Source organism: Chenopodium quinoa, unplaced genomic scaffold, assembly GCF_001683475.1.
Source record: "Chenopodium quinoa cultivar QQ74 unplaced genomic scaffold, ASM168347v1, whole genome shotgun sequence".
Taxonomy (NCBI): Eukaryota; Viridiplantae; Streptophyta; class Magnoliopsida; order Caryophyllales; family Amaranthaceae; genus Chenopodium; species Chenopodium quinoa.
Window position 1 is genome coordinate 674,949 of NW_018743510.1, and position 15,421 is coordinate 690,369.

At 33.2% G+C, this 15,421-nt stretch overlaps 1 protein-coding gene across 2 annotated transcripts; it reads right to left on the minus strand.

Moving 5' to 3' along the window:
• Positions 1–2,941: 2,941 nt before the first annotated feature.
• Positions 2,942–12,321, minus strand: LOC110739662 (CRM-domain containing factor CFM3A, chloroplastic/mitochondrial-like). Of its 2 annotated transcripts, XM_021920116.1 has the most exons (11): positions 12,178–12,321; positions 10,677–11,669; positions 8,252–8,726; positions 8,047–8,177; positions 7,466–7,816; positions 5,790–5,946; positions 5,419–5,711; positions 3,757–3,816; positions 3,568–3,651; positions 3,352–3,489; positions 2,942–3,265 (listed from the first exon to the last, which is right to left on the minus strand). In XM_021920116.1, exons 2-10 carry the CDS (start codon positions 11,643–11,645, stop codon positions 3,403–3,405), a joined length of 2,607 nt encoding a protein of 868 aa, XP_021775808.1. In that variant the 5' UTR covers positions 11,646–11,669; positions 12,178–12,321; the 3' UTR covers positions 2,942–3,265; positions 3,352–3,402. The 2 variants fall into 2 exon arrangements, with proteins under 2 accessions (XP_021775808.1, XP_021775809.1); XM_021920117.1 differs by having other exon boundaries at positions 10,677–12,321.
• Between the last annotated feature and the right edge of the window lie 3,100 nt (positions 12,322–15,421).

Here is a 15,421-nt window from a genome sequence, read left to right on the forward strand (position 1 = left end):
ATCAATTATGCACAGGTACATTAGCCCATCATCATCATGTAAACAAGTAGCGCGTGGTACTTTGAAAACAAAAAGAAGACATTGTTTCAAAGCCTAAGCTCCATTTTAGTCCGTGTATCCTACATTCTACAAAAATAAGTTACCCATTATTGTAAGCGAGTACAATGTCCATTCTCAATGGCCTATCATGTTAATATATGTTTTTTTTATGTAACACCCCCCCCCCCCTCCCCTAAACCCCCTCAAACCAAAGGAAAACCAAAGACTCATAGCATAAGTTAGCCTTACTGTACTTAGAGGCAAATGCTAGCTTGACAAGATTACCAGGAAACACCCCGTAACAAGTACCAGGTTACCAAGCAAAAATCCCAAATTTCGTAGTTCACTAGTTTAGACCGAATGGTGTGGGCCTATGGGGCATGAAAGGCAAGGTCTCCATTGTTAGTATCAAATTTTATAGCTTTTGTGGGCCAATTGACCAAATTGGTAAATAAAAAAGACCCCTAGCGACAACTTGGTAAAGAAAATAGTTCCGGCGACAATTTGGTAAAAAAAAGCTAAACCCAAGCGACAATTTGGTAAAAAAAAAAAATCATCTCTGACGACAATTAACCCAAATATACAAAAAATTCCGACAAACTACTCGTAAATGTTTAATAAGTTAGTTCGTTTTTCAAGGTTTTCTTACCAAAATCTCCAACCCCTTTTTCAGAATTAACAATTTGAAGAATAATTATTGTTTAATTATTAATTTTCACATAATTTTTCTACCCCATATTATCGATTTCTTAAAAAATGAGGTTGAAAATAAATTTGATATCGAGATATAGCAAAATAAAACAAGATGACATATTAATTAAATTTTAAAATGACAAAAATAATTTTAAAAAATATAATAACGAATTGAATTAGGAAATGTGAATACTTTGTCTAGAAAAAAAAATTAGATATTTTGGTCTAAATATCGCCTGAGAATAAATTTTTTTACCAAATTGTCGCTTCGAGTTAACTTTTTTTACCATATTGTCGCCAAAGTTATTTTTTTGCCAAATTGTCACTAGGGGTTTTTTAATTACCAATTTGGTCAATATTATCATATCTAATAGTTCGAAAGTATATGGTGTAGTACAAATAGCAATAAGAAAATACTCCATGCAGTTTTGCATCATTCATTATCCACCACTTTCCTGATTCCTCTTATCCTCTTCCACCATCATATACTTATTTGATAGCAAATAACATTTTTGGACACAATTATAAAGTTCTAGGTTTGAACCTATGGCCTTCAACCATGGAATAATCCTATTGAAGATATTCTCACTCAAGTTTTAGGGTTTCTACCACATCAATTATCCATACAACATAGGGAGAATATTACTACATCAATTATCCATACCTGTATGAAAGCATCTAACTCATTAAAATGAATGAATTAGCACTATCTTTTTTGAATCTTAATTAGTTGATTAGAAATTAGCTCACAATCTTCTCCAGCCACTTGTATTCTTTTTTCACAATGTTTTTTTTTTTACTAGTTTCAAGTCTCTCTCCACTCTTATAAAATATAAAAGAGCTCAAAATATGTTTAACAAGATCGATCTATTATAGATTATATCTTGCAACTTCTTACCATTTATCATAGATTGTCTCCTCCGCATTCTAACTTATTACTATCTATCATAGATTATCCACTCCGCATTACTGTACCTTGCTTAGTTACTGCTTTTGTGTTACTTGGACTGTAAATAATACAAGAACAATTTAAAACCATAAATTACATCAATTCAATTGAAATTAATATTAAATAAAATTTAAAAACCCCAAGAAAATACATCTCATGCTGCAATCAATATTAAGGTTTTTGCTATTTCATATACATCCGCAGAAATTACTTCAACTCCGATCGGAGCACATATGTCGCCGGCAACCACGAAAAACAGACACGATCATTCTGCTGTGAAGTGCGATCTTTAAAAATCTCCTCCATTGTGTTCGGAAAAATCTCCAAAACTGTTTTGATAAATCTTAATTGAATGAAATTAGAATGAATAATTTTAAAGAGTTTGAAGATTTATAACATTCATATAAAAAAAAATTTTAAAAAATTAAAAAATTTGATTATCAACTTGTATAGCTATCTTATTATAATATATATTGACTTTACTTTTTGGTGACATATAAAATAACTCAAAACAACATTAATGTTTGTGATGACATATATAAAACTTTGAGGGTTATTTTGTTTTTTTTTTTGTTTTTTTTTTTTTTTTTTACCCTACCATTATTCCACTTATTTTTATTATTAAAAAAAATTATTACAAACATTTAAAAAATAAATAATTAAACAAGTTTAGAATACTCTATTAATACATATAATTATATATATCAAATAGTATATATGTAATTTTACGTAATTTGTTAATTAATAAATAATTTTTAATATAATTGTTTTCTTTAACATGGCATATCTTATGACGTAGTTTAATTTTTAAATAATAAACACTTTCATAATGATTTAGCTTATATACATAAGAAAAGTTTAATTAATCTCATAAAAATATAAATTATTATTTCGTTTATATTTATTTTATGCGTCATTACAAAAGTTTATTTATTTAAATAATTATAAAAGTGTATTTATATGATTTTTGTAATAATTTCTATGAATATATTTATTTATATTAATTTTAAAAAATGCTAGATCGCCATTGTCTTTCCAAATTTTATGTCCCGATTTGAAATTTTTATTTAAATAAATAAATCAACATTAATTTTTAAATACTTACTTCTTATTATTAGAAGTGATGATATGATATCTACAACTTTATGTTTCTCTACTCAAAAGACGATAAATTTAATTAAAGACCTAAAATATACCAATAAATTTCTTTATTTTACGAATAATATTTTTATTGCGAATAATTAAAAACGAAAGTACGTATTATATTAACAATTGATTAATTGTCATACCCTTAAACAAATAAACAGTTAAAATAATACTAAAGTTACCAACAGCTTCCCATAAAAAAAAATAAAAAAAAATACTCCTATGCTACTCGTCTCTGTACACTACTTTTGTGTCTGAACTTAATATCCATCCTTACAATTTCAAAATTATTTACAACCCTCTTTGTGATGCAGCTTTACAGGAGACATCACGCTTTAACACTCGCCTCACAACTCATAGAAGAAAGAGGCAGCGAATGCTCGCCTTCATGATCACTCCTCCCTTGTCAAGTGTGCCAGTTGTTTCATCTTATCCCACCTGTGAAACATTAAAAGAAAAGATAACGTGAATGCACATCCTAATTTAGGGGGATTCTGCAGGTCCTGTTAAAACTTTTATTTTACCTTTTTTGTCGCAATGTTGCTGCTTTATTGTTCTGAAACTGATATTCGTATTTACAGAGTGAGACTATCAGAGCTCTCAGTTTCACCATCGTCACCTTCATCACGGTAGGTTGTTAGGTATGCTTCATCTTCTTCCTCCTATAGAATACCAGTCAGTTAAAAGAAAGATGAACTAGCATCTAGAGAACAAGAAAATGAGAAATACTACTATTTGACCTCATCTTCCGTGGAATACGCAGCATCTAATCTATCATAAAACACTTCTTTTTGGTGTTCCTCTTCCATGACATCCATGTGTTCCTAATATAGTTTAGTCAAGGTTAGTACAGTTAGGAGTAGAGAAAGATGAAATAAGTGGAACAGTTCATACAAGCTGGAATATAGAATATACTACAGAGGCCTTACGATTTCAGATTTTAGTTTCTCTGCATTCCGCCGCAACTGTGCAATATGCTTCAAAAGAGCCTGTATGTAACAGTAATGGTAATGGATTCATTATAAAAGATTAAATATTGACAGACAAAAGGTAATCTGATGGAGACACCCTTACTCAAAAAAAAAAAAAAAAAAAAAAAAAAAAAAAAAAAAAAAAAAAAAAAAACTATGATGAAGACACCTCTCCCTATAAAAAATAATCTTATGAAATGACATGAGAGAAAATAGGAAAAAATTCAAGCAGTTAAAATAACATTACAAATAAACAATTAATATAAAAATCTCAATTTTATCTTATTCTCTTTATCGTTATTTGAAGCACAATCACTGCACAAAAATTACCAGGCAAACGCAGTTTTACAAATAAATATCAGAATCTCAAACCCAGTTTCCTCAACATTGTGCAAGGAAAATGATGTCACAATAGCATTTTTAGATTGCTGCAGCTGGGACCTATGTTACCCGCACTCAATGGCAAGGATCCTATGGCAGAGAACTAAGAGTCAACCCATCTTTTGCAAATTTAAGACTGAGAATCCATACAAAGGATACAGGCCTTTGGTTAAAGATTCACAAAATTTGAAACAAGTTTAAATACTCTGTATGCTGGAGTATAGATAATAAGTTAGGGGAAAAAAAAAAAAGGGGTACAAACTGCTAACATGCAATCATGTGTAGCTTATAGAACAGGATATTAGAAACGGGGAACGGAGAAAAGGATGGGTCTTGCAGAAGAACAAAATATGAATACAATGGAAGAAGATAGCATCATCCTAGATTTAGCCATAGGCCGAGCTGGGTTAGGCTAGGCCTGGGCCAACTCAGGTATAGAGTCAGGCCTGTCTGACCTAGTTGTCCAAGGATTGACTCCAGACTAGACCAAGCCAGGCCGTGAGCTAATTCAGGTCCGCTGAGCAGTTGTAAAGTAAATAATCCCACACTAAATTAGAATAACAATATTAACTTATTATTTAGTTAAGAGTTGCAGGTAACAACACAAGACCTGCAAGGTTAACCTCTTTGAGCAATTGAACACACATATTATTGTAGTATAACAACCTTCAGAAAGTCACCTACTCAGCTAGTACATGTACAACTGCTACTTCACGAGTCAAAGAAATATTTACTACCAATATGAATATATTGAGATCCAGGTCCTCTATTTAGGCTTCTTTATTGGAATTAAATGAGGCATTCCATATAATCACATCTCCATTCTATTTAGTACTATCAGTTAGAAAATAGTTTAAATACTTCCTCTGTTCTAATTAAGTTGACACATTTCTTTTATCAAATTTGCTAATGCAAAAGTTCAATTGCTAATATCTTCAATTAAAAAGTAAATATTTTGAAAATATATATTGAGAACTAAAAAAGATCCCAAAAGACTATGTATTTTCTTAGCTAAATCATGAAAGCAAGTCAAAGTAGAGACTGTGAATAGTCTCAAACGTCAAAATCTGTCAACTAAAAAAGAACGGAGGAAATATGTAAAATCACACAAATCTAAACTTGGCACTAGTCATCAAAAACAAAAGCGTGGAGCTACTAGTTCCAGGTTCCAACCAGTAAAAAGTTCAAGTGAAATCACTAGCTCCACCCTCTAATAAGTAACTTATTGCAGAAAAATACCTCACGCCTTTGCAGCTCAATAGAACGTGCTAAAGCCTTCCTCTTAGTCAAGAGGTTCTTTGGCCTCAATGTAGGAGGACGCTTATAATCTTTTCCTCGGAAAACTATGATAGCATAGCCTTTGGAGACTTTGTCAACTGAAACCAAGATGCCTCCACTCTCAGCTTCAAGTGCTAAAGCAATGTTTTTAACTTCTTCAAAATTCTTTGCCTTCAAAATGATCTTAACTAGCTCACGGTATTTCCAATGCAAATGCATGTTCTCAACTGTACCATCAAAAACTCCACGCCTACCTGAAACAGTAAATTTACAAAGCTGTATCAGTTAATATTCCAGATCAAGAATGTAAAAACTTCAGTAATTTGTCATACCAAGAAGTAAAAACGCTTTCATTCTCAAACCAAGCTTTCTAAACATAAATCTCTCTTCATCAGTAATACTCCCAGAATCCACCTGTTGATCTGTTGGTTTCAAGAATTCCTCCACTTTTGACAAAGTTTTTTCAGCTTTCATCAGCTTCCGTTCAGCCTAGCAGAAAATTTTAGAGCTTTATGTCATGGAAGCACGTATAATTATACACTACATGTAAGATATTGTTCCGACCAAAGAACATGGTCATGAAATAAAATGTGAGTTAGTGAGTAAAAAAACAATCATTGATAACTTACAGAGATATAACTGCGTGAGGACACACTCAAAAGAAAAAATTCTCAGGCATCAGGAATAATTAAACTATGCATGAAACATTCTTTATCATCCAAAATGCAATCAACTATCCAAATGCCCAATTATATCTCAATCAAACATATACAATATTCCCTTTTGATTCATTGCTTCCTCATATTGAAGAATATGAAGATTCTACTTTTAATACCTTTAAACACACTTTACTTCTCTATTGTGAATTTATTATTTTTCAGACAAAAAAGATGGGTAGGACCAGCCAATAGCAATTCCCCCCCCCCCCCAAAAAAAAAGGAGGACAAAAATTCCACTTCACTTCCTTCAGGGGCAAAACATTCTATGCAACAAACCTCTCTGTAGATCCTAACCCACACGAGGCTCCTAAACTATTATATTCAGCATAATTTCATTAACTAAAAAGGCTTTACTTAAATCTGTTTCGTCTTTCAAAACTTGAGCAGGGTTTATACCCCATTTCTAGAATGTTTTGAGAAGAGATCAGCTGGAAAGCTCAGAGAAGAGAAGAAATCATATTGGCTATGGTTGAGGTTATCAGCAACATTTAAAATGCATCTTGGTAGTGAGTAGAAGCTTATGCATATTTATTAAAGCTTCACTTAGGTGCATGTTGTGGGATTCCGCTTGTACTTTTAGAAACATCTCTGAGGTATAAAGCAACAATCGTACTAAACAAAGGCATATTACATGAAGGGTATTATGCAACAATCGTACTAAACAAAAGCCTGGTTAATTATATAAAATGTAGGTGATATATGGTGTGTAAAAAGACATGTTATTGTACTTAAAGTCTATTTCTAAGGCATTTTAACTACTCTATAAGCGACATATGTACTAAAGTACAGATTAGATGCATGAAATCTTTACATGAGAGCCTGAAAACACTTAAAATAACTTGTTGATACTATAATCAAGTAGGGGAAACACTGCGTGTAAAAAATTCTTATAGAACTGTTTCCATATTCATTTCTTTAGTTGTGGACAACGCTTCCTCCCACAAGGAAGAATCTTCAACTGTCAAGTATTTCTAAGGGAGCTAAACACACCATGAGTCTGTTTGATGTTTCTCATATATTACTTCCCTAAATAATATTCTCTAACTCTTTGGTATTTGATTAAATCCGAAAGCCCGAAAGGGCTACTTGATCACTCTTGAAGTCTTATTTTATTTTATTCTTCAAGGGAGATTGATCTTCTTTATAAGAAAGAAAACTTAGTGTGTAGGCACAGCACATGCACCCTGCATGTAAGAGTGTGTCACTAACAAGAGCAGAAGAGAAAGAAATGTCACTTGAAGTCATTGCCTTTCTCTTCCACCACATCAAAAGAAAGTATAGGAACTTACAAAAGCAAGCTTCCCTTCTAGCTTCCTGACAAGTTTGGCATGCCTCATTACTTCTGCTTGTCTCAGCACCTTTTCTGCCTCGTGACCATCAAGTCTCTTCCCCCACTTAGTATTAGCATCCAAAGTTTCAGAGAGTGTACCAGCAGCTCCATAATGTTCCCCAGTTCCAACAGAAGGTATAAATGAGCCTGAGGCTCTTGTTCGTGCCAGCTCCTCTTCATCCTGAAGGTCCTTCGCCAATCTCTCCCTTTCTAGTAAAGCTTCAGTGACATCTGATGATAAAAAGTCCTTGCCCCTGTAAAATACCATGAAATCCTTGTTTCTGGAAAGCATTACTCCCCCAGTCAACCTCTGCAATATATATAAGACAATGTAAAACAACAGCTTGGTAAAATTGGACTGCACTTGGGACACCGGACAATATCAAACTGCCGAACTATTAATGAACATTGATTCAATAATCCTGGAGAGACTCCAATTTAGATCAGGAAGAATTGCTTATCAAAAAAAATTTATGCAGTGAAATTAATAATATTAAATAATAAGAAATAAAACACAGCAATCAATATCCATTAGCTCACCTTAATCTCCTCAGCCATTTTCTCACTTGTAGTAAGCTGAACACCACGCTTCAGCGCTACCTTTGCAATGGAACTTCTTTCCCATAACTTAACAATGGCGGCTGCCAAACCTTCTAGTTGCCTACTTCTGCCTGAAGACAACCTCAATACACAGTTAGCAAAAATCTAAGAAGCTTGAAGCAAGTAAGTAGAAGAGCCAACATACCTAAAGCAAAATGAGGGGGAAGTGTTCTAGCAATCCTTCTTAACGATGTAGACTCTTTCATTCCAAGAGTACGTCTGAATCCATACGGGAGCAATCTAAATGGTGGCTGGTAGCCAGGAACTAGATTTGGGAGCAAATCAGCATCAACAGGCAATGGGTTATCACCAGGCCAGTCCGCATATCTAGGCCCAAGGTCAGATAACAACTTGTCTATTTCATCCTCGTACTTTACATTAGTTAAAGATTCAGAATCTTTTTTATCGACATCATTTCTGTGGAGGCCCTCTTCTGGAGAATGTTTACTGTCATAAGAATCATTTTGTGAAGGTTTTGTAAGATTCTGATCAAGCAACAATCGGCCAGCAACCTGAGTTCCATGGATCTTAGATGTACGCCCAGAAACTTCATAGCTCACTCCTCGATATAGAGATACAGATGTCCCTGACCTCCAAATAACAAGACCACCAGTTTTCCTCTGGATTGAAAATGAAGAATAATGCCAATAAACTTACAGGAAACTAAAAGGTTACAAGCCATATATACAAGAAGATCAACAAAAATGCAATGACAAGAGAACCCAAATACGAAGTCACACTATTCTATATAAGAAGAGATAAGACACTACAGTTAATGTATTTAGATAGTAATGAACAATCAACATAAATTTCCAGCCTCATGGAAATAAATAAACTTTCTTCCATAGCTCTACAGGTTCAGCAAATAAGAAGAGCTAGTAGGAAGGGAGAAAGTTTTAATAGCTAAGGAAAAATCTTCGATGCTCCAGACTTACAAAGGATAAAGAGGTTTGTGCTTGTAGACACGAGTCATGACAAACAGAATCTTGGATGTTCCAGTCTCATATTCAAGGACTACAAACAACAGCCTCTTGTGATCATAAACATGCACCACAACTCAACAAGTTTCAGGACAAGCTAAGCATGCACACAACAGTAGTGACATTGCTGGAATGAGCCAACATACCTGATCTGTCCACCCAATCAGCTTTTCATGCTATTTCTCTTTCTCTGTTGATTGTAATTTAACCTAGTGACTAGGTTAGTAGGTTTCACATATATTGCTGTTATAACATGAATCCTGTTCTATAAGAAGGTCTTGAACTCTTGATATAAATTCGAAGAATATAGTCTGTAAGATCAGAAATCACTGATAAAGTTTAACAGTCACCTTCACTCCATGAGATCTATAGGGTATCTATGAGATTTACTTCATTTTCTTAAAGATTAAATTAAAGTGATTGCCAGAATAATGGTAAGGATGGTTGAATTGAAAAGGTAATTTTAATCAAAGAGTAACTGAATTTTCATCTCCTTCAACAATAGGCTCAAGTATCAATTATCAATGGCCATATAGTGGACACTAGTAAAAAGGAGGGGGGGAATAGGCTAACTTGATAGAGTGACAGTTTGTTTTTACCTATTCCAATGATAACTGATTGCTAACCAAGTATCTCACACTCCCACTTATAAATTGTCATTAACTTTCAATGAAGTTCAGTGACTATGTTGATGATAAGTGAGTTAATAACTTATTGAGAATTGAGATCATGGGAGTTGAGAGGAAAGACCTTTACCATAAACAAAATACTTTGTACGGGGAATTTTATAGGATATCTATTCCTTTAGATTATGTGCTTCATGTTCATTCAACCACGAGATCATTTGTGAAGACTCTTGAGCCATTTGCACATTGGCATATGATATGAAACTAATTGTTTCTCTTCAGAAATGACTAAGAGTTGGCAAGTAAAGCCTTACCAAAGATTTGCTTCACAGTGATTTTAAGTCCTATAATGCTTATTCAGCACAGCATCATTTACTAAGATATTCAATATATTTGCAAAATGACAAATGAAACACTAAAACAGATGCATAATGTTTACTTATGTACGGACTATCTTGATTTTTGAGAATGTGGAGTATCTCAAACAATCTATAAGAAAAACATTTAAACAAGGATATGATGGTTATTACACCCGAGGTACAAAAGGATACTCTGACAAGTGCTTAGACAAGTAGAGGAAAATTATGACCATTTCAAAGATTTTTAGTAATGAACCTTCTGCAATCAAGTATAAATGTGTGTATATCGCAAGTACTGATGGTCGATTATGGTGCAAAACATAGATTTATGAGGAAAAAAATCATGACTAAGTGCAAGTGTAGCCTCATGGCAGTGCCTCCTATGTGTCTCATCATTTTCCACATAATGGTCTAAAGGTCCCCAGAATAGGCACAATGATCTATCACCACAAAGATACAAAAAAGGGCAATTTAGCACTTTCTTCATATATATTATATTCGATTTTGACAACATTCAGCTAAGCAGAGAGACAGCAACCAAAATTAAATTGCAAGGCAATAAATACCAGTAAAAGTAAAGGAGATTAAAATCATAAGATGCAAACCTCAAGAATCTCATGCATACGTTTCATATTTAGTGCAGGAGGGCCCTCTACTTTCAATCTCACTATTTCTGCAGATTTCCACTTCTCATGGATGCGATCAACCACTGCTTGTGTAACGCCTCCACCACCTATCTTCACTTTTTGCTTCGTGTTTAAAGTCAATTGCATTAACCTCCTTCTCTCAGACTCTGGTAGAGTAAGCTCAGCCATATAAGTCCTGCTTCTCTTTATGACTGAATTAGCTTCCTCAGGTTTTGCAGCAGGTTTCTCCCATGGGAATCGTACGTCGTCCTCATTGTCAAAACCTTGCTCTATCCCTAATGAGAAATTCTCAGAAAACTCACCATGTGTATTAGGGAGCATTCCTTCTTCTACATAGAATATATCCTCAACTGACCCTTTCTCAATCATCCTTTCTTGGTTATCATCATTTTCATTGGCATCATCCAAATAGCCAAACTTTTTCAATTTTTTTACTATCCTATCCATAGTACTACCACTGGTATGAGTACTAGATGAGTCACTGCTAGAACTAAACGAATTCAACATATTATCCCTGCTTCTATAGTTCAATGCAAGTTGGGGTGATTTGGGAGAATTTCTTTGGCGGGTTTCCTTCCACTTCTCTAACCAAGCACTTGATGATTTTTCATCACTATTTGACTGAGAAAATGATGTATGGATGGAATTCTCATCAGTTCTGTTTGACCTGGAAAAGGATGCTTGACTAGAGGATCCCTGATTTTTATATTTACTAAGCAGAAAACTCGAAGTCCTAGGTAAGTCCTGCTCATTGATTGAACATGACCGAATAAAATTCTGGGTTGAGCAATAATTGCGTCTACCAAAAGTACCAGTGTAATTGTACCTAAGTAGTGGCATAGGAACACCTTGAAACTTGGAGAACGAGCTCAGAAATGAGTCAATATAACTTGTAGAGCAGAGTTGACAACTCTGAACCACAGACATCCTATCTTGAGTGCAGAAACAAATCTAGCAAAGTTAATAGAAATCCTAAAATGCTAATATACAAATTTTAAACTTAATTCATCTTTGACTCTTTGACAGTTGACACCAACCATGATAATTGTGAAACACTAAAAAAGTATAAAATGAACCAAATTAATTTCAAGAATGCCAAGTCGAGGAGATGTTCAGATATTTAGGGCCTTAAGTTTAAGATATATAGGAAGCCTAGTCCACCAACTCAATACAAAGTATTTCTTTCTAATCCGTTTTGATTCGCAAAATGATAGATATAGTTTGCCATCAATAAATTCTAACTTTTTATACACTCAAAATATGATTATGACTCCATTTAATTTATCATGGAAAAATTACAAACAAAAATCAAAGATGAAGGAAATTCAAACTGATGAAGGATTAGCTTCTCTAAGGATCTATCAGTGCACAGCTTCAGTCTTCTTCATTTTTTTTCACTCTCACTAAACCTTAAAACCCTAGATTGTGAATTGATATGATGATAACAACAACAACTTACCTTAGAAGCTGCTTCAATGGGGTATCCAAGAATTAGATTTGACGGAGAACGCTTCAATGGAGAACGTTGAGTGCACTTCAATTAAATAACTCGGAGAGGTAGGAAATAGGAATGGAGGCCTTTAAAAGCCATGACCCGCCATAGTTATAATATGTGTTAAATCCGTCTGACAAATAAATAAGGCAGGTTTTTATATGATTGTCTAATTATGAGATATGTGGGTTTTATAAAGGTTCTATGTAAATATCTTTTAAATATTTTTAAATATTTTCAACACTAAAGCTTGTATCAATTCTTTGTAAGTTCTGTAGACTTTTTTTAAAAAAACAAAAAAACAGCTGAAATCACATTAATTAAACTGAGTTTACAACAAACGAAAGGACGGTAACTAACATAAGTTACTATTGGCATAAGAAGCCCTTACACAATATCAATTAAGGTCATTAGCGATATTTACCTTTAAGCTATTACAACGAGTGAGGACAACGCATATAAGACTTACCAATATGCATTTAAACATGCAATGGGACTATTGATAGAACGAGGGTAGTTGGTGATGATGTTTCGTGTTGTGCAAGGTATTTTCTAACATACAATTAAAAGTCTATGAATGTTGCTAAAATGACGGAGACAACCCAAAATCAGTATGTCTTACCCTAAGGGACCCCAATAATTCAAATGGATAAAATCTTCTTGAGATCTATGCTTCATACGATATTTACCTTTAAGCTATTACAACGAGTGAGGACAACGCATATAAGACTTACCAATATGCATTTAAACATGCAATGGGACTATTGATAGAACGAGGGTAGTTGGTGATGATGTTTCGTGTTGTGCAAGGTATTTTCTAACATACAATTAAAAGTCTATGAATGTTGCTAAAATGACGGAGACAACCCAAAATCAGTATGTCTTACCCTAAGGGACCCCAATAATTCAAATGGATAAAATCTTCTTGAGATCTATGCTTCATACATGTCAATCACATTTCTTTGTGATCTGACGAAACCATATCTTATACTCCCTCCGTCCCATAATATAGTTCCTATTGTGTTTCTTTCACGGTATTTAAGAAATAGGAGGAGAAGTGGAAAAAAGCTAGACAAAAGTACAAGGCAAGTGGATAATTTAAGGGGAAAAGAGTGAAAAGTACAATTATAGACAAAAGTTAGAGGGAGGAAGTGAAAAAAGTACAATGCAAGTGGATAAGTTAAGGGTAAATTAGGAAGTTCAATGAATAAAGTAAAAAATAAGGGTATAATGGTCTTTCCGTACTATTCAAAAATAGAAATAGGAACAACATTTTGGGTCTCTAAAATAGGAAAACAGAAACTATATTGTGGGTCAGAGAGAGTGTATATTCTCATACAAGGTCATGATGTTGTAATGACTTTTACTGATATCACATACAAATGAGTTTAACAACACCTACTACCATCCTCCTTCAACAAGGGTTTATGTAAATCTGAAATTGAAATTTTGCTACATCTCCCAACAAACATAAGTAACACCACTTCCATTAAAGGAACACATTTTTATTAAAACTAAAGAGACTAAAAAGGGCAATTTCAAGAGTCAAACGACTCCATTTCATCCTCCAATTAACCCTGAATTCGACTTGTCTTCGCTTTTCGATCTATTATATTGGGCGCTTCCAAAATCTAAGTTTTATTTTTTAGAAAAATTCACTTTAATTTATTAATCCGAATCCCTAAAATAGCCCCTCCCTTCTCAGGTTGATGAAACCGCCCCTCCTCCATTTCCTCGTCGTTGAAACGACCGATTTTTTAACTCCCTCAATTGGAAATTATTGCCAAGAAATTAAATGTAGTTGTGTTACTCAAGGTTTTTGTGGTAGATTTTTTTTTTTTTTTTTTTTTTTTTTTTTTACAAATAAATAAATGGTAGTTGTTCTCAAAGTAATCATTATAATGGTAGTTGTTGGTAAAATTTTCTTAAGTTTTCACAAAATTCCCTTTGTCGCTTTTTATTGGATACGTTTTGACTTTTACACGTTTGTCAATACACCTATTTGATTATTATTCATTACATACTTTTTAAAATTATAACGATTGAAAATTAATCGAGCATTCGTTGACGAATCAAACATGATCTCACGTGATTATTTTACTTTTGTGAGTAAATTTGAAGATTATCTAATACTCCCTTTATCCCAGAATACATGACACAGTCAACATTGCACACATGTCAATGCACTACTTTGAATTTATTTGTATATAATTAAATATTAATGAAAATTATTATTTTAAATACTTTATATATATACCTATTTAACAACATATTTTATGATAAAATATGTTTTTATTATGTTAGTAAAAAATTATGATCAAAACTATTACATGAATAGTGAAAAAATTCCAATGTCTCATATATTTTAGGACGGATGAGAGTATTATGAATAATGTTTAAAATCTAAACATAACCAATAAAATGAAACAGAGGAAGTATTATGAATAGTATTTAAAATCGGAGAATAACCAATAAAAAAACGGAAGGGTACCCTACAAAATTAATCATCCTAATTCTTGCTCTCATCAGCTGATTGAAAAAGTTGAAACGATCTAACCCCTGTATTCTATTTGCAATAAGAAAACGATAGTGATTACAGAAACAATAAATGAGAAAATTTTGAAGATGATTAGTAGGAAAGCTAACCTCGGAATTTGCCGCCATTTTTGCAGTTCACCGGAAAAACACAGCTAAAACAGAGAGATTGTAATGTGTAAGCATATAAAGTCTAAAAATTATGGCTTTAAAAATTATGGGCTAATTGTGTTGGAGAGGTAGACAACCCATTACTATGCTCTAGTCTAAGTCCAATCCTTTAATTAAAACTATACGGATATGGGTTCGGATGTGGATACGGTTACGGATAGTAGCATACGACGTAGAATGTTCAATTCGGGTGCAAGATATGAAGTTCTTTAAAAGACGGAGACCGTATTTTAATTGTAGATCAAAAGGCAATGTGAAATTCACCATGGACCTTAGTCACCTCCAAATCAAGTACAAGAGGAAACAATTTTATCTCATGTGTTTGATCACTACTTTATCATCTACTTCGTAGCTAACTAGTTTGTGCAAATATAATTGCATGTTAATTATTTGTACCAATTGTATGGTATTGAATTCAAAATTTATCTTTAAAAAATCAACTATTTCACTTTTTAATTACTAACAATTGTCTCATAAATTCTCTTTCTTTTTTCATTTACAAAAT